This window comes from Cetorhinus maximus, chromosome 5, assembly GCF_964194155.1.
Source record: "Cetorhinus maximus chromosome 5, sCetMax3.hap1.1, whole genome shotgun sequence".
Taxonomy (NCBI): Eukaryota; Metazoa; Chordata; class Chondrichthyes; order Lamniformes; family Cetorhinidae; genus Cetorhinus; species Cetorhinus maximus.
In genome coordinates, this window is record NC_135883.1 from 165,701,505 (window position 1) to 165,720,240 (window position 18,736).

The window sequence follows — 18,736 nt, forward strand, 5'->3', positions numbered from 1 at the left end:
TGACTTCCATAACAGTTTAATACAATTGAGTGGCTAGCTAGGCTACTTCATTAGATGGTTTAAGAGTCAACTGAACTGCAATGGGTCTGGAATCGCACGGAGGCCAGACCAGCTAAGGTCAGCAGATTTTGTCCCTTGACATCAGTGAACCAGATGGGGGTTTCCCTTACGAAAATCTGGTAGTTTCAAGCTGACTGCTACAGTTTCAGATCTGTTTGTCAAACCGAATTTGAATTTCCCAGCTGCTGTGGTGAGATTTAAGCTTGTGTGGAGGCCTCTGGATTACTCGCCCAGTGACATAAGGACTATGTATGCTACATGTTGGTGAAGGTACCGAGGGTCCAGCCACACACCCTTGTACAACTCGGAGACAGACCTGAACCTGCGGGGCCTCGGCCAAGCACACAGAGGGGCGGGGGAGAGCTGATATTAACTAACACTCTCACTCACACACACACACACACACACACTGACCTGGCCTATCCGGCCCACCAACGCCGAGTAAGCAAGCGCAGCGGCACCGGGCGCGGCTACGGCTGGTCGGGGCTGCGGCTGGCGGGGCGGCAACTCCTGGTCCAAGCCCATGGCTGACCCCGGGGGGAATAAACTTTGTCCGATGGGGGATGAGGAGAGGAGAGTGGGGCCCAGGCCGGTGTCAGGGCCTCAGCATCATATTGACGGACGCTGCCGGCGCCCGAACAACTGCCGTTTAAAACACGTCAACACACGGAACGCGCGAGGGTGCGCGCATGCGCGCGCCGGCGCCGGCACACCCAGCGCCGGCGGAGAGAGCGGCGGCCAAAGGGACCACTCCCCCGACAGCGCCCCGCAGCTTTGGAGGACCAGCCTCTGCTCACTGTTCACTGCCTCCCAGTCCAAAACTTACATTTTTCCAAAATGGAGTCTCAAAGTAACCTAGTGATTCAAATAGAAAGCAAACTTGCAGATGTTTGATAGTTAAAGATCTGGAAATACTCTGCGAGTCAGGCAGCATCTATAGAAAGAGAAACAGTTAAACTTTCAGGTAAAAGGTCATCATCTCTTTCCACAGAGCCTGCCTGGATTGCTGAATATTTCCAGCAGTTTGTTTTTATCACTGATTCAAAAATATATTTAAATTATCCTTTTCACCTTGAAAATTTCACACATCCTTCAGTTCACTCTCCTCTTTTGAAAGCCAACTCATGCTGAGTGGGGCTTCATGAGCATTAGCCCCACCTCCCACCCAAATCTCCAGCATCCCTTCCAAGCGACCACTCTTCACTGACATTAAGCGTCCGTAGGTTATTCCACCACAGAGGGCATCGCAGCACGACCTCATCTGACATCAATAAACCTTCCATGAAAGGGTCAATGGACAGCAATGCAACTCTGGTTGATTTTAATTCCCTATAAACCCATGAGCTAACAATGTTGTTACCCCATTACATTTACAGCTGAGATCAACTTTTCTCAATCAGTATCACACCAGATTGTGCCTATCCCCACTGAGCCACCACAAGTTTCACCTGAACCAGAGGACATCGGTAGAGTGTTGAACTAATACTTCACGTCTGTCTTCACCCAAGAGAATGAGAATGACGGTATGGAACTCGGGGAGAGAGACTGCAAGGTTCTTGAGCAAATTGATATAGAGAGTGACAAGGTATTGGAGGTGATGGCAGGCTTAAAAGTGGACAAATCTCCAGGTCCAGATGATTTGTGTCCCAGACTGCTGAGGGAGGCAACGGGGGAGATCGCAGGGGCTCTGGCCCAAATTTTTAATTCTTCTCTGGCCACGGGGGAGGTGCCAGAGGACTGGAGAACAGCTAATGTGGTTCCACTATTTAAGAAGGGTTGTAGAGATAAGCCAGGGAACTACAGACCAGTGAGTCTCATGCCAGTGGTAGGGAAACTATTGGAGAAAATTCTGAAGAAGAGAATCTATCTCCACTTGGAGAGGCAAGGTTTGATCAGGGATAGTCAGCATAGCTTTGTCAGAGAGAGGTCATGCCTAACAAATCTGATTGAATTTTTTGAGGAGGTGACCAGGTGTGTAGATGAGGGTGGTGCAGTTGATATAGTTTATATGGATTTCAACAAAGCCTTTGACAAGGTCCCACATGGGAGACTTATAAAGAAGGCAAATGCACATGGGATACAGGTGGGTTCAAAATTGGCTTAATTGTAGGAGACAGAGGGTGATGACAGAAGGCTGTTTTAGTGACTGGAAGCCCATGTTCAGTGGTGTACCACAGGGATCTCTGTGCTGGGTCCCCTATTATATAAACGACATAGATGACTATGTGGTGGGGGTAGGATTAGGAAGTTTGTGGATGACACAAAGATTGGCCAAGTGGTTAACAGTGAGGTTGAGTGTCTTGGACTACAGGAAGATATAGACAGGATGGTCAAATGGGCAGATAAGTGGAAGATGGAATTTAACCCTGAAAAGTGTGAGGTGATACACTTTGGAAGGAGTAATTTGACAATGAAGTATTCAGTGAACAGCATGACACTAGGAAGTTCTGAAGAACAAAGGGACCTTGGCGTGTATGTCCATAGATCTCTGAAGGCTGAGGTGCATGTTAGTGGGGTGGTGAAAAAGGCATATGGGACACTTGCCTTTATCAATCGAGGCATAGATTACAAAAGTAGGGAGGTCATGATGGAGTTGTATAGAACCTTGGTGAGGCCACAGCTGGAGTACTGTGTGCAGTTCTGGTCGACACATTATAGGAAGGATGTGATAGCACTGGAGGGGGTGCAGAGGAAATTCACCAGGATGTTGCCTGGGATGAAACATTTAAGTTATGAAGAGAGGTTGGATAGACTTGGGTTGTTTTCGTTGGAGCAGAGAAGACTGAGGGTTGACCTGATCGAGATGTACAAGATTGAGGAGCATGGACAGGGTGGATAGGGAGCAGCTGTTCCCTTTAGTTGAAGGGTCAGCTACGAGGGGACACAAGTTCAAGGTGAGGGGCAGGAGGTTTAGGGGGGCTGTAAGGAAAAACTTTTTTACCCAGAGGGTGGTGATGGTCTAGAACGCGCTGCCTGGGAGGGTGGTGGAGATGGGTTGCCTCACATCCTTTAAAAAGTACCTGGATGAGCACTTGGCACGTCATAACATTCAAGACTTTGGGCCAAGTGCTGGTAAATGGGATTAGGTAGGTAGGTCAGCTGTTTCTCATGTGTCGATGCAGACTCGATAGGCCGAAGGGCCTTTTCTGCACTGTGATTCTGTGATTTTGTAATAGAAAAAGCTTCAAGAGAATAACTTCTTAATTTACAATCATTTTTATATGGAATGGCACAGTGGAGCCACCAAGTGGCAAGTCACAAAATGACACCACAATGGTCCACCAAGTCTCAATGTCACACAGCATAGGAAGGGACAGAGAATGGGCACCTTCCTGCATGCAAGGATGGGAAATAAATCAGAAGGACCTGCTGCATGCCTGTCAGCACCTGAATATGCAATACCACAGGTATGGCCCATCAGCATGCACATTCAAATATTAAGAACTGCCAACTTGATCCAAGTATCAAAAGGTGGCTGGCACCATGGAACCACAGTACCTCAGAAGCAAGTTGATTGGAGAAAAGAACAAAAGAACTTACATACTCCAAGAGTGACTGAGCGACAGGCCACACATTGTCCTTGATCAGCAGGACAACAGCATCCAGCACTGTGACAATCCACGGCAGGAATAAGCCTTCATCCTGCAGCTGACCTTTGTCCATTATCACACTGTTGTCCAGGGTGGAAGGGGTCTCTGGGGTTCCAATCAGAATGAAAACAGTAAAAGTATTAATTTAGCAGTAACAGTGAATGTTATAGTCACGCATTCATTCAAATAATGGAACAGAGGGCGGCCATTCAGCCCCCTTGAGACTGTTCTGCCATTCAATGGTTGATCTGTGACCTAGATCTGTCCATAAACCCACCTATGCCCAATATCCATTAATATCTGTGGCTAACAAAAATCTATCAAACTCAGATTTAAAATTAACTATCGATCTCGCATCAGTTATCAGTTGAGGAAGAGGTCCAAAGAACAACTCAACGCGTTTCACTCGTTAGGCCAAAAAATTTCTAGATTCTGGCTGCAGCTTCATTTTTAAAAAAATCAAATTTTCCCACTTATACACTTTCCCCAACCTCATGTGCTTTTCCATGGTCTGTGACTAGACATTCCCGAAATTAGTTTGGAGTAACTGGACCATTGATTTTTTTTTAATTCGTTCACGGGACGTGGGTGTCACTGGCTAGGCCAGCATTTATTCCCATCCCTAACTGCGCTTGTTCAGAGGGCGTTTAAAAGTCAACCACATTGCTGTGGGTCTGGAGTCACATGTAGGCCAGACCAGGTAAGGACAGCAGATTTCCTTTCCTAAAGGATATTAGTGAACCAGATGGGTTTTTCTGACAATTGGCAATGGTTTCACGGTCATCATCAGACTTTTAATTCCAGATTTTTTTTTATTGGATTCAAATTTCATCATCTGCCGTGGTGGGTTCCGAAGCCGGGTCCCCAGAGCGTTACCCTGGGTTTCCGGATTACCAGTGCAGTAACAATATCACTTCACTACTGCCTTCCCTTCCACACTGTGGGGATGCTGCTCGTCTCAGTTCAGTGTCATCACCTCCATATTGTGCCCGAGAAACTGAATTCACCTTATCCATGAACCCCCATCATGGAACCATAGAAGAGCACAGCAAAGAAAGAAACCTTTTTTAAAAATTCATTCATGGACTAGCCAGCAACGCCTACATCCCAAGATTTATTACCCTAATTGCCCTTGAGAAGGTGATGGTGAGTTGCCTTCTTGGAACCGCTGCAGTCCATGGGGTGTAGGTACACCCACAGTGCTGTTAGGGAGGGAGTTCCAGGATTTTGACCCAGTGATAGTGAAGGGACAGCGATATATTTTCAAGTCAGGGTGGTGTGTGGGTTGGAGGGGAACTTCCAGGTGGTGGTGTTCCCATGTGTCTGCTACCCTTGTCCTTCTCGATGGTAGCGATCATGCATTTGAAAGGTGCTGTATAAAGAGGCTTGGTGAATTACTGCAGTGCATCTTGCAAATGGTACACACTGCTGCTACTGTCCATCAGTGGTGGAGGGAGTGAATGTTTGTGGATGTCTTGTCCTGGATGGCGTCAAGCTTATTCGACCCATCGGATCTGCACTGGATCTTTTGAAACACAATCCGATTCGTTCCAATTCCCTGCACATTCTCATATCCCTGCAAATTTTCCTTCAATTCTTTATCCAATTCCCTTTTGAAGGTTACTATTGAATCTGTATCCACCCACCCTATCAAGTAGTAAATTCCAAATCTTAACCACTCACTGCAAAACAGAGTTTTTCATCATGTCACATCTGGTTCTTTTGCCAAACACCTTAAAATCTGTGCCATCTAGTCATTGATATTTCAGCCATTGGAGAAATTTTATTTTCCTCTATCGAAACCCTTCATGGATTTTAAACATTGTATCAAATCTCATCTTACCATTCTCTGCTCTAAACAAATCAAGTCCAGTTTCTCCAGTCTGCCCATGTAACTGTAATCACCTATCCGTGGAACCATTCTAATAAATTTCTCCCGTACCCTCGCTAAAGCTTTCATGTCCTTCTAAAACGTGATGCCAAGAACTGAGCAAAATACTCTAGTTGAGGGTGAAGTAGCGTTTGATTAAGGTTTAGCGTAACTTCCTGGCTTTTGTACACTGTGCTTCTATTTATAAAGCCCAGGTTCCCGGATGGTTTATTACCTTTTTTAAAATCTGTCCTACACTTTCAAAGATTAGTGCATAAATACCCCACCGCACCCCAGTCACTGTTTCTGCACTCCTTTTAAAATTGTACAATTTAGCTTATATTAGCTCTCATTTTTCTTACCAAAGTGCATCAGCTCACACTTTTCTGTATTGAATTTCATCTGCCATGTGTTGGCTCATTCCACCAGCCAGTCTATGTCCTCTAGCTATCTCATTGTTCACACTTTCTCATCATCTGCAAATTCTGCCCTGTATCGCAGTCATTAACATATATCAAAAACGGCAGTGATCCTTGTAGAAAACATTGGGGAACTGCATTGTACGCCTCCCTCCAGTTCAAAAAGCAGCCATTCACTACAGCTCTCTAATTTCTATCTCTAAGCTAACTTGGTATCCATTCTGCTACAGCCCCTTGTTAGCTCCAAATTTTGCTAACAACTCTTATGTGTTACTTTGTCAAAAGGCTTTGGAAGTCCATATACATTATAACTTTGACTTGCAGATGCAAGGCCAACCTGCAATCCTTAAGACCTCTTTGGTTCTATGGATTCCTTGAACTGTGCACGTTCACCTGTTTCAATGAGAGTCTATTGGAAGTGGGGGTGATCTTTGCACAGCAACACTGGAGAGATGAAGGGAATGTGTTGTGGTGACAAAGGAGAATCCCCACTGGACTCAGGGCGGTGGATATGCTGAAATTACATAAGTAGGAGGATTCCAAGAGCGAGATGAACCTGATGTATTTTTACTCTTTCATGGTGTGTGGGAGTCGCTGGCTAGGCCGCATTTGTTGTCTAACCCTAATTGCCCTTTGAGAAGGTAGAGGTGAGTCAGCTTCTTGAATCATTTCCTACACTGCTGTTAGGTAGGGAGTTCCAGGATTTTGACCAAACGAGAGTGAAGGAACAGCGGCAATATAGTTCCAAGTCAGGATGGTGGATAACTTGGAGGGGAATTTGCAAGTGCTGCTATTCCCATGTGTCTGCTGCCCTTCTAGGTGGTAACGGTGCAGATTTGAAGGGTGCTGTTGCAGGAGCCTTGGTTAGTTTTTTTTTAATATTATTCATCTTATCCATGAACCCCTATCATGGAATCAGAACAGTACAGCAAAGGAGGGGGACCTTTTTTTAATTCATGGGTTGTGGGCATTACTGGCTAGGCCAACATTTCTTGCCCATCCCTAATTGCCCTTGAGAAGGTGGTGGTGAGCTGCTACAGTCCATGTGGTGTAGGTACACCAACTGTGCAGTTAGGGAGGGAGTTCCAGGATTTTGACCCAGTGACAGTGAAGGAACGGCGATATATTTCCAAGTCAGGATGGTGTGTGGCTTGGAGGGGAACTTCCAGGTGGTGGTGTTCCCATGTGTCTGCTGCCCTTGTCCTTCTAGATGGTAGAGGTTGCGGGTTTGGAAGGTGCTGTTGAAGGAGCCTTGGTGAATTGTTGCAGGGCATCTTGTAGATGATACACATAGTTGCCACTGTGCATCAGTGGTGGTGGGAGTGAACGTTTGTGGATGGGGTGCCAATCAAGCAGGCTACTTTGTCCTGGATGGTGTCAAGCTTCTTGAGTGTTGTGGGAGCTGCACTCATCCAAGCAAGGGGGGGAGTATTCCATCACACTCCTGACTTGTGCCTTGTAGATGGTGGACAGGCTTTGGGGAGTCAGGAGATTAGTTGCTCATCCTAGCCTCTGACCTGCCCTTGTAGCCACAATATTTACATGGCTGGTTCAGTTCTGTTTCTGGTCAACAGTAACCCCCAGGATGTTGATAGTGGGGGATTCGGCAACGGTAATGCCATTGAAAGTCAAGGGGCAAATAATTAGATTCTCTATTGTTGGAGACAGTCATTACCTGGCACTTGTGTAGCATGAATGTAACTTGCCACTTGTCAGCCCAAGCCTGGATATTGTCCAGATCTTTTTACATTTGGACATGAATTGCTTCAGTGTCCAAGGAGTCGTGAATGGTGCACATTGTGCAATCATCAGCAAACATCCCCACATCAGAACATGATGGAAGGAAGGGAGGTCATTGATGAAGCAGATGAAGATGGTTGAGCCTAGGACACTACCCTGAGGAACACCTGCAGTGATGTCCTGGAACTGAGATGATTGACCTCCAACCACCACAACCATCTTCCTTTGTGCTAGGTAGCACTCCAACCAGCAGGGAGTTTTTTCCCTGATTCCCATTGACTGCAGTTTTCACCGGGGCTCCTTGATGCCACATTCAGTCAAATGCTGCCTTGATGTCAAGGGCAGTCACTCACCTCACCTCTGGAGTTCAGCTCTTTTGTTCATGTTTGAATCAAGGCTGTATTGAGGTCAGGAGCTGAGTGGCCCTGGCAGAACCCAATTTGAGCATCAGTGAGCAGGTTATTGCTAAGCAAGCGCTGCTTGATATCATTGTTGATGACCGCTTCCATTACTTTGCTGAAGATCAATAATAGATTGATGGGGCGATAATTGGGCATGTTGGATTTGTCCTGCTTTTTGTGTACAGGACATATGTGGGCAATTTTCCAGATTTTCCACAGATGCCAGTGTTGTAGCTGTACTGGAACAGCTTGGCTAGGGGTGCAGCAAGTTCTAGAGCATAAGTCTCCAATACTATTGCCGGAAAATTTTTTAGGGTCCATAGCCTTTGCAGTATCCAGTGCCTTCAGCCTTTTCTTGATATCACATGGGATGAATCAAATTGGCTGAACACTGGCATTTATGATGCTGAGGACCTCCTCTGGAGGCTGAGATGGATCATCCACTCCACACTTCAGGCTGAAGATTGTTGCAAATGCTTCAGTCTTATCTTTTGCATTGATGTGCGGGGCTCCCCCATCATTGAGGATGGGGATATTTGTGAAGCCTCCTCCTCCAGTGAGTTGTTTAATTGTCCACCACCATTCATGACTTGATGTGTCAGGACTGCAGACCTTAGGCCTGATCCATTGGTTGTGGGATCACTTAGCTCTGTTTGTCACTTGCTGCTTATGCTGTTTGGCAAATAGTCCTCTGTTACAACTTCACCAGGTTGTCACCTCATTTTTAGGTATGCCTGATGCTGCTCCTGGCATGCCCTCCTGCACTCTTCATTGAACCAGGGTTGATCCCCTGGCTTGGTGGTAATGGTAGAGTGGGAGGTATGCCAGGCCATGAGGTTACAGATTGTGGTCGAGTCCAATTCTGCTGCTGATGATAGCCCACGGCGCCTCATGGATGCCCAGTCTTGAGTTGCTAGATCTGTTCAAAATGATCAAAGTGGTAGTGCCACACAACACGACGGAGAGTACTTCGTCAGGGAGACAGGACTTCGTCTCCACAAGGACCACACGGTGGTCCCTTCACAGTACCTTTACAATGCAGAAGGAGGCCATTCAGCCCATCAAGTCTGCACTGGCTCTTTGAAAGAGCATTCCACTTTGTCCCACACCCCTGCCTTATCCCTATAACCTTGCATATTATTTCTTTTCAGGTAGCAATCCAATTCCCTTTTGAATACCTCAATCGAACCTGCCTCCACCACCATTTCAGGAAGTTGGTTCCAGATTCCAACCACCCTCTGGGTGAAAAAAACTTTTCCTCACATCACATTTACTTCTGCCAATTATTTTGAATCTGTGCCTCTAGTTCTTGATGTTCTCTTGAGTGGGAATAGTTTCTCACTATTTACCCTGTCCATACCCCTCAGGATCTTGAATTCCTCTATCAAGTCTCCTCTCAGCCTTCTTTTCTCCAAGGAAAAGCATCCCAACTTCTCCAATCTATCCTCATAGCTTTAACCCTGGAATCATTCTTGAGAATCTCCTCTGTACTCTCTCCAAAACCTTCACATCCTTCCTCAAGTATGGTGCCCAGAACTGGACGCAATATTCCAGATGAGGCCTAACTAGTGCCTTATACAAGTTCAACATGACCTCCTTACTCTTGTACTCAATGCCCCTATTTATAAAACCTAATATACTATACCCATTATTAACTGCTCTCTCAACATGCCCTGCCATCTTCAATGACCTATGTATGTATACAATAAGATCCCTTTGTTCCTGCACCTCCTTTAGAGGTTCTCCCTTTATTTTATACTGTCTCACCATATTTTTCTTACCAAAATAAATCGCCTCACACTTCTCTGCATTGAACTTCATCTGCCACTTGTCTTCCCAATCCACCAACGTGTCTATGGCCTTTTGAAGTTCAAGACTATCCTCACCACAGTGGACAATATTTTCAATCTTTGAATCATCCACAAATTTTGAAATTATGCCCTGCACAGCACAGCCTAGGTCATTAATATATATCAGGAAGAGCAAGGGTCCCAACACTGACCCCTGAGGAACTCCTCTACAAACCTTCCTCCAATCTGAAAAACAACCTTTTATCACTACTCTGTTTCCTGTCACTCAGCTAATTCCTTACCCAAGTGCCTACTTTCCCTTTTATTCCATGACCTAGAATTTTTCTCATAAGTCTGTTGTATGACACTGTATTAAATGCCTTTTGCAAATCCATATATGCCACATTAACAGCGTTTCCCTTATTAACCTTCTCAGTTACCCCCTCAAAAAAACTCCTGCAAGTTAGTGAAACATGATTTTCCCTTAATGAATCCATGTTGGCTTTCCTCAATTATCCTGCACTTCTCTAAGTGACTATTGATTTTATCCTGTTTCCAGAAGTTTCCCTACCACTGAAGTCAAACTGCCTGGTCTGTAGTTGCCAGCTTTATCCTTGCATCCCTTTTTGAACAAGGGTGTAACATTCACAATTCTCCAGACCTCTGGCACCTCCCCTGTATCTAAGGAAGACTGGAAGATTATCACTAGTGCCTCTGCAATTTCCATCTCATTTCCCTCAGTACCCTTGGATGCATCTCATCCGGTCCTAGTACCTTATTTATTTTAAGTAAAGATAGCCTTTCCAACACCCCCTTCCTCTCAATTTTAAGTTCTTCTAGTGCACCAGTTACCTCCTCTCTCACCTCAGCCTGGGTAGCATCTTCTCCCTTGGTAAAGACAGGTGCAAAGTACTCGTTCAGCACCTCTGCTATTTCTCCAGCCTCCACATACAAGTCCCCTTTCTTGTCCCTAATCGGCTCCTAATCTTTCTTTTACTACCCTTTTATTATTTACATGCTTATAGAAGACCTTGGGATTCCCTTTTATGTTTGTTGCCAGACTCTTTTCATTCCTTCTACTGATACTATCATGGACAGATACATCATACATTCATACATGAATGGCAGAGCAGGCTCGAGGGTGTGCTCCTGCTCTTATGTTCCTATGTTCCTATTTGCGGCAGGCAGGTTGGAGAGGATCAGGTCAAATATGTTTTTCCATCTTGTTGGTTCCCTCACCATCTGCCGCAGACCCAGGCTAGCAGCTATGTCCTTTAGGGCACGGCCAGCTCGGTCTGTAGTGGTGCTACCAAGCTACTCTTGGTGATGGACATTGAAGCCCCCACCCAGAGTACACTCTGTGCCCTTGCCAACCTCTGTGCTTCCTCCAAGTGGTGTTCAACATGGAGGAGCACTGATTCATCAGCTGAAGTTGGGGGAGTGAGGGGGGGATGGGCAGTACATGCTGATCAGTACATGGGAGGTTTCCTTGCCCATGTTTGACCTGGTGTCAATAAACCTCAGGGGGTCCGGAGTCAATGTTGAGGACTCAGCGCAACTCCCTTCTTACTGTATGCCACTGTGCTGCTACCTCTGCTGGTGGGACAGGACATACCCATGGATGGAGATGGTGGTGTCTAGGGCATTGTCTATAAGGTATGATTCTGTGAGTATAACAATGTCAGGCTGCTGCTTGATTAGTCTGTGGGGCAGCTTTCCCAATTTTGGCACAAACCCCCAGTTGTTAGTAAGGAGAACTTTGCAGGGTCGACAGGGCTTGGTTTGCCGTTGTCGTTTCCAGTGCCTTGGTCGATTCCAGGTCTGGTTTCATTCCTTGTTGACTTTCTAGTAACTTGATACAACTGAGTAGCTTCTCTAGGCCATTTCAAAGGGCATTTAAGAGTCAACCACATTGCTGTGGACCTGGTGTCACATGTAGGTCAGACCAGGTAAGGACGGCAGATTTCCTTTCCTAAAGGACATCTTGTAGATTGTAGATGGTGCACACTACTACCCCTGTGCGTCGGTGGTCAAGGAGGTGAATGTTTAAGTTGGTGGATGGGGTCCCAATCAAGCAGACTGATTTGCGCTGGATGGTATCGAGCTTGAGTGTTGTTGGAGCTGCATTTATCCAGGCAAGTGGAGAGTATTCCATCACACTCCTGACTTGTGCCTTTCACACGGTGGGCAGACTTTGGGAAGTCAGGAGGTGAATTACTCACAGCAGAATTCCCAGCCTCTGACCTGCTCTTGTAACCACAGTATTTATTTGGCTGGTTCACTTAGCCTGATGGACTAAAGTAATGTTCGGGAGGCAGAAGCTGTGGGTACAACTCCAATTCCAGAGATGAGGATATAATCTAGGCTCACTAGGTTAGTGCAGTACTGAAGGAGCGCTTCAGCGTAGGAGGCTGCCCTCCTTTGAATCTGGCAGTGAACAGAGACCCCATCCGCCTGTTGAGACAAACACAAAAGATCCCATGGCACTATTTAGAGAAGAAAAGGGATTTCTCACAGTATCCTTACCAGGATTCCTGCCTCAACCAACATAGTTTAGATTAACTGGTTATTTGTCCCATTTGCTGTTAGTGGAATCTGCCAATTTTGTCTGCATGACAAATACTGATGGCATTTCCAAATACTCCATTTCTGGTGAAGCACTTTGGGATATTTCTGAGGTGATAATCTGATTGTGTAAACACCAGGTGTTTCTTCAACCACCTCTTCCTGTTTTAAAAGAAAACAGCCTTTTCTTTAAAACCTAGTCGAAGAGCAAAGGACCATAGGATGTACGAGAATCAAGTTAAATGGAGCAGTGATGAGGTCACTCCAAGTTTGGGTTTAAAAGGATGTACCTGATTGAAAGAAGACTACAAGATTGAGGTGAGGAATTCCAGTTTTGAGACTCTGGGAAAGCACAAGTTGGAACAATGGAATTAGTTGATCTAATCATAGAGGGCTTTTATACAATTTGTGGACTATTACTTCAAGGCTTTTCTCAATGCAATCAGCAGCTACTTTTCACTCACCTATTTCCACCTCCAAATGGCCCAATTCATCACCTTCCCCTGCTGTAGTTTTCCCCTCCTGTTGCTTTTCTTTCAGCCAACTCTTCTCTGCAGTGTCTCTTCCATCAGACTGTGCCACGTTCTCTGCAAAAGTCACATCAGAAGGTTCCTTCTGTGCTTCTTCTCTTTGCTCACTGATGTTCAGGATACTCAGTTCTCTCTGAGCCTCCTCTTCCTCCAATCTCCCTCCAACATTTGAGGAAGGTGCTTTTCTCGCAAGCTCTTTGTCATTCCTCGATCCCACCTCTTTAAGTCTGCCACTTACCAGAGCAGGAGTTTCTTTCTGAATCTCTTCTGCCCTCCCTGTGATTTTTGGAGGTGGAGTTCCTGTGGCCTCTTCATTGTCCTTCATTTCCTCCCATGTTATCTTTGGATGTCCTGCAATCTCTGTAAAATTTGAAGAAGATAATTCTAATGTTGTTTCCTCCTTCTCTTGACCTGCTGCACTCTTTGAGATAGGATGCTGTTTCCGAGTCTCTTTGACAATCTCTGGAAAATATGGTCCTCTTGCTCTCTCTTCACCCTCCTCCTTTCTCTCTTGATATGCTGCACTCTCTGTAAGGTTTCCAGATTGCGTCTTTCCCTGTGGCTCTTGGCCTTCGTCTTCCTCCTGCTTTCTCTCCGAATGTAGTGTGTCCTCAGTGAAGATTGGAGAAGGCAATCCTCTCATTGGTTGATCTTTCATCTTCTCCTCTCCTTCTTGTTGTGCTTCAGTAGCATCCCTCTCTTGCTCTTCCTGTTTGCTGCGGTCCAGTGATCCTACAGAATAAAAATTAGCAAAGATGTAACTTTTCTTTAAGCTAAACCTTAAAATATTTTCATGGAGAAAACCATTCCTCCTGTACAGTTCAATCAAAATTGGCTGCCTTCATTACCTTACTAAATGACCATTTCTACCTCGAAAGGCTGCTAAGGAACCATTGGAAGCATCACGGCAGAGCTCAATGCTTTACTCGCCAGTGCACAATTCACCAAGAGCAGAAACTCTACTGTTTCATCCCCACACTCTACTCTAGTTTTTCAAACCCAGAAATGTTTAGGCCATTATAACCTACTCTGACCTCAAATTAAATTCTTACATTGACGCTAGGCTCACTGCAAAGATACAACAGGAGGTTTCTTCTGTGGGTTCTCTCCACCCTTGCTGGCGTTCAGAGCATGCCTTTGTAGTGGCCTTCAGGAAACTCAATTTCCCCTCAACATCTGTTAACTCAATGTAAAACCTAAATTCCCTCAGGGTCTAATAACTGGATAGGCTCATCTAGCACGTCCCTCACATTCAACAGACAATATAGAGCTCATTGTCTATTGGCCAATTCTTTTCTTATCTTTCTCTATGTTGATGATACTGCTGTTGATGTTCTTTCATTTTCCACTCATGTCGCTTGTATGCCCCAAATTTACACCCTACACACTCTTTTGACTTTCTGTATCCTTATGAAGTTGAAATCAAGAGTCTAATACCCTCACAGGACATCAGAACTGTACAAGTCTAACTTGATAAAAGTTCCTTTCCCTACAATCTACAATAAGCAAACAACTTATATTTATGTAGTGCCTTCAATGTAGTAAAATATTCAAGGCATTTCACAGGAGTGATATCAAACAAAATGTGACACCTAGCCTTGTTAAGGCAGATGACAAAAAGCTTGGTTAAGAGGTATGTTTTAAGTAGGGTCTTATAGCAGGAGAGAGGTTCAAGAAGCTAATACAAGAGCTTAAGATCTTGACAGCAGAAGGCACAGGCGCCAATGATGGAGCAATTAAAATTGGGGATGCTCAAAAGGCCAGAACTGGATATTTCAGTTCTATCAACTAGATATTTCAAGGATTGTGGATCTGGAGGAGATTACAGGGAAAGGGAAGGGAAAGGTCATGGAGATATTCTAAAACAAGGATCAGAGCTTTAAAATCAAGGTAGTTTGTAACCAGAAGTTAATGTCAGCAAGCACAGCGATCACGGAACATTCATGCCACTCAAGTGCCAGACAATGACCATCTCAAACAAGAGAGAATCTAACCATCTCCCCTTGACATTCAATGGCATTACCATCGCTCAATCCCCCATTATCAACATCCTGAGGGTTACCATTGACCAGAAACTGAACTGGACCAGTCAAATAAATACTGTGGTGGGCCAGAGGCTGGGAATTCTGCAGCGGGTAACTCGCCCCCTGACTACGCGAAGCCTGTCCACTATCGACAAGACACAAGTCAGGAATGTGATAGAATACTCTCCACTTGCCTGGATAAGTACAACTCCAACAACACTCAAGAAGCTCAACACCATCTAAGCCAAAGCAGCCTGCTTGGCTGGCACCCCATCCACCACCTTCAAAATTCACTCCCTCCACCACCAATGCACAGTGGCAGCAGTGTGTACCATCTACAAGATGTACTATAGGAACTCACCAAGGCTCCCTTAACAGCACCTTCCAAACCTGCAACCTCTGCCACCTAGAATGACAAGGGCAGCAGATGCATGGGAACACCACCACCTGCAAGTTCTCCTCCAAGACACTCACCTTCCTGAATTGGAAGTATATCGCTGTTCCTTCACTGTCACTGGGTCCAAATCCTGAAACTCACTTCCTAACAGCAATGTAAGTGTACCTACACCACATGAACTTTAATGGTTTAAGAAGATGGCTCACCACCACATTCTCAAGGGAAATTAGGCATGGGCAGCAAATGTTGGTCCTGCCAGCAACATGCACATCCCATGAAAGAATAAAAAAAGAATGGGATTTGATACAAGTTAGTGCAAAGGCAGAGTTTGGATGACCTCAAGTTTATGCAGAGTGGAAGATGGGAGGCCAGCCAGGGTTACATTGGGTTAGTCAAGTCTAGAAGTGACAACGGTATGGAGGGTTTTAGCAGAATAAAAGCTGAGGCAGGTGCAGAATTAAGCAATGTTGCGGAGCTGGAAATAGATGATTGAAATGTTGCCTCTTTGCCCACTAAATGTTGGGGCTCAAACTGGGCTAAAGTTCCTTAGTCTGTAGTTGGTCTTTTATCATGCGTGAACATATGACAGAGTATTAAAATCAGAATGATACGGCACAGGTGGTCATTCGGCCCATCATGCCTGTGCCATTCTTTAATAGAATTGTCGAATTAGTCCTGCTTCACCATTCTTTCCCCATAGCCCTGCAAATGTTTTCCCCTTTAACAATATAACCAATTCTCTTTGAAAATGTTACCATTTAATCTGCTTTAAAACCACTTTTGGCAGCGTACAACAATTCGCTGCAGTTCAAGGTGATTGACAAAACAACCAGAGGTGATATGATGGAAACTCTTTTTCCCCCCTCATGTTGTCTCTGATACTTTTGCCAATCACTTTGAATCAGTGTCCTCTGGTTACAATCACAGGAAATAGGTTCTCCTCATTTACCTTATCAAAACCCTTTATAATTTTCAATATCTCTAATCTCCTCTGCTCTGGATAGAACAAATCCATCTTCAACTCGACAGAAGAAACTTTAGCTGCTTTTATTTTTACCTCCCCATCTTGAGGATACTGAGGCCAAGATTAACCACCTTTTGGCCATTTTTAAAAATTTATTTGTTCATGGGATTTGGGTGTCACTGGCTAGGCCAGTATTTATTGCCCATCCCTAACTGCCCTTGAGAAGGTGATGGTGAGCTGCCTTCTTGAACCGCTGGAGTCTATGTAATGTAGGAACACCACAGTGCTGTTAGAAAGGGAGTTCCAGGATTTTACCCAATGACAGTGAAGGAACAGCGATATATTTCCAAGTCAGGGTGGGTGCATGCTTGGAGGGAACTTGCAGGTGGTGGTGGTGTTCTCATGTACCTGCTGCCCTTGTCCTTCTGGGTGGTAGAGGTCAGGGGTTTGGAAGGTGCTGTCAAAGGAACCTTGGTTGCAGCGGTGCATCTTGTAAATGGTACACACTGCTGGCAGTGTGTGTCAGTGGTGGAGAGAGTGAATGTTTAAGGTGGTGGATGGGGTGCCAATCAAGCAGGCTGCTTTGTCCTGAATGGTTCAGTATCACAGCACACTGTATACATTACTGCCATCAGGGTAGGGAGCTTCTTTTCACTCTGTTGCAATATTTACATGTGGAACTTACAGTATAAAATGCAAGAGGAAGTTGCCACGATGAATTAGTTTGTTTTCTTTATTCTTTCATGGGCATCGTTGTCAAGGCCAGCATTTGTTTCCCATCCCTAATTGCCCTTGAACCGAGTGACTTGTTGCCCATTTTAGAGGGCAGTTAAGAGTCAACCACATTGCTGTGGGTCTGAAGTCACATGTGGGCCAGACCAGGTAAGGATGGCAGATTTCCTTCCCTAAAGAACATTAGCAAACCAGATGGGTTTTTATGGCAATCAATGATAGCTGTCATGGTCACATTAGCTATATATTCCAGATTTATTAATTGAATTTAAATTCCAACCATTGTTGCAGTGAGATCTGAACCCATGACCCCAATGCTGTAAATGGATCTGCAGGCTCTGTGCAGCAAGATCCCAAACTTGGTTGTGGAGGAGGTGGTAATCACCAGATGAAGGCCATGGGTTTATCCAATCAGACAGACATGGGGATGGTCCTAGCTTTGGCCCTGGTTGGTACTCTTCAGGGCAGATCAGGGTTACCTACTCCCTGTGGCCCATCCAGTAATATTCTCATCCACAGATCAGAAGGTGTTGGGTTCAAGCAACACACGGGATTTGAGCTCATCATCCAGGTTAGCACTCCAATGCAATATGGAGGGAGTGCTGCATTGTGAGAGCTGATATCCTGCAGATGAGGTCCTGTATACCTGTGGTGGTGGTAAGAGCATAGGTTAATCAAAAACAGATGAGTCACCTAAAGGTACTCTTTTGCACCTTCAAGTGGCTGATAATAAGGTCAGGTAGCAGGTTTTCTCAGCTGGGAAGTAGCGAATGAAATAGACAGAGTGAACCTGAAGGAAAAGAAAATAACTTTGAGTCACAGTCATCAATAGGATTTCAGTAAAGTTGAGATGCTTGAACTGCAGCGAAGTACGAGCTCATCCGCCTCAGCTCTGAGAGGGACAAACAGGAATATTTTCCTAACGGTGAGAGATTGGAAACTAGGGGACAGCAAAGGGATTTGGGTTTCATAATCACAAATCACTAAAAATCAGTGAACAAGTACAAAAATGTACTCAAAAAGCCTAATACATAAAATTAAGGAAATGATACTTTAGAGGTACAGAGCCTTAATAAAACCCCAAATACTGCATTCAGTTTTGACTGAATAATGCCACTGATGACCATCAAGAAGCTTTAGATGATCAAGATTTAGATGTTGAAGCTGAGAGCTTAAAAGAGGAAAGGAATGCAAATCAAGAGCATTGTTACTCCATCGTGCTCTAGTGAATTTGCTTCAATCTTCCAGGAGGTTTTCTTCAGCTCTTTTAACCAACATATCCTCCACCATATCAAGAATCCTCATCTCAGACTCCTCCAGTATATAATCCAGAGCTTTTTCAATATCATCAGTTCTGGGTAACTTTCCAAGGCTGAGTTCCTCTTTCAAATCATGGAGCACAGCTTCTAATTCTAGATCTTGCTATGAATCAAGCTATCTATACAAGTGTTCAATACTCAGACACCACACCTTGGAGGATATATTGGTGTTGGCTGGGTAACGAGAGGGGGAGGGGTTACAGCACAGATTCATCAAAATGATATTGTTAAATTATGAGGGCAGATTGTGTAAACTTGGCTTGATTTCCAAGTTTAGAAGGTTGAACAAGGATCTAATTGAGGTCTTTGAAATAATTAAGGAGTTCAATAAGGTT

At 44.9% G+C, this 18,736-nt stretch overlaps 1 protein-coding gene across 2 annotated transcripts in view; it reads right to left on the reverse strand.

Annotated features, from left to right (window-relative positions):
* Positions 1–18,736, reverse strand: part of mia3 (MIA SH3 domain ER export factor 3) — a 126,960-nt gene that overhangs the window by 84,253 nt on the left and 23,971 nt on the right. For both annotated transcript variants that reach the window (XM_078542772.1, XM_078542771.1), the window contains exons 5-6: positions 12,900–13,697; positions 3,601–3,755 (exon numbers count right to left, since the gene is read on the reverse strand). In XM_078542772.1, the coding sequence (XP_078398898.1) occupies positions 3,601–3,755; positions 12,900–13,697 (953 nt within the window). The remainder of the gene's footprint in view (positions 1–3,600; positions 3,756–12,899; positions 13,698–18,736) is intronic.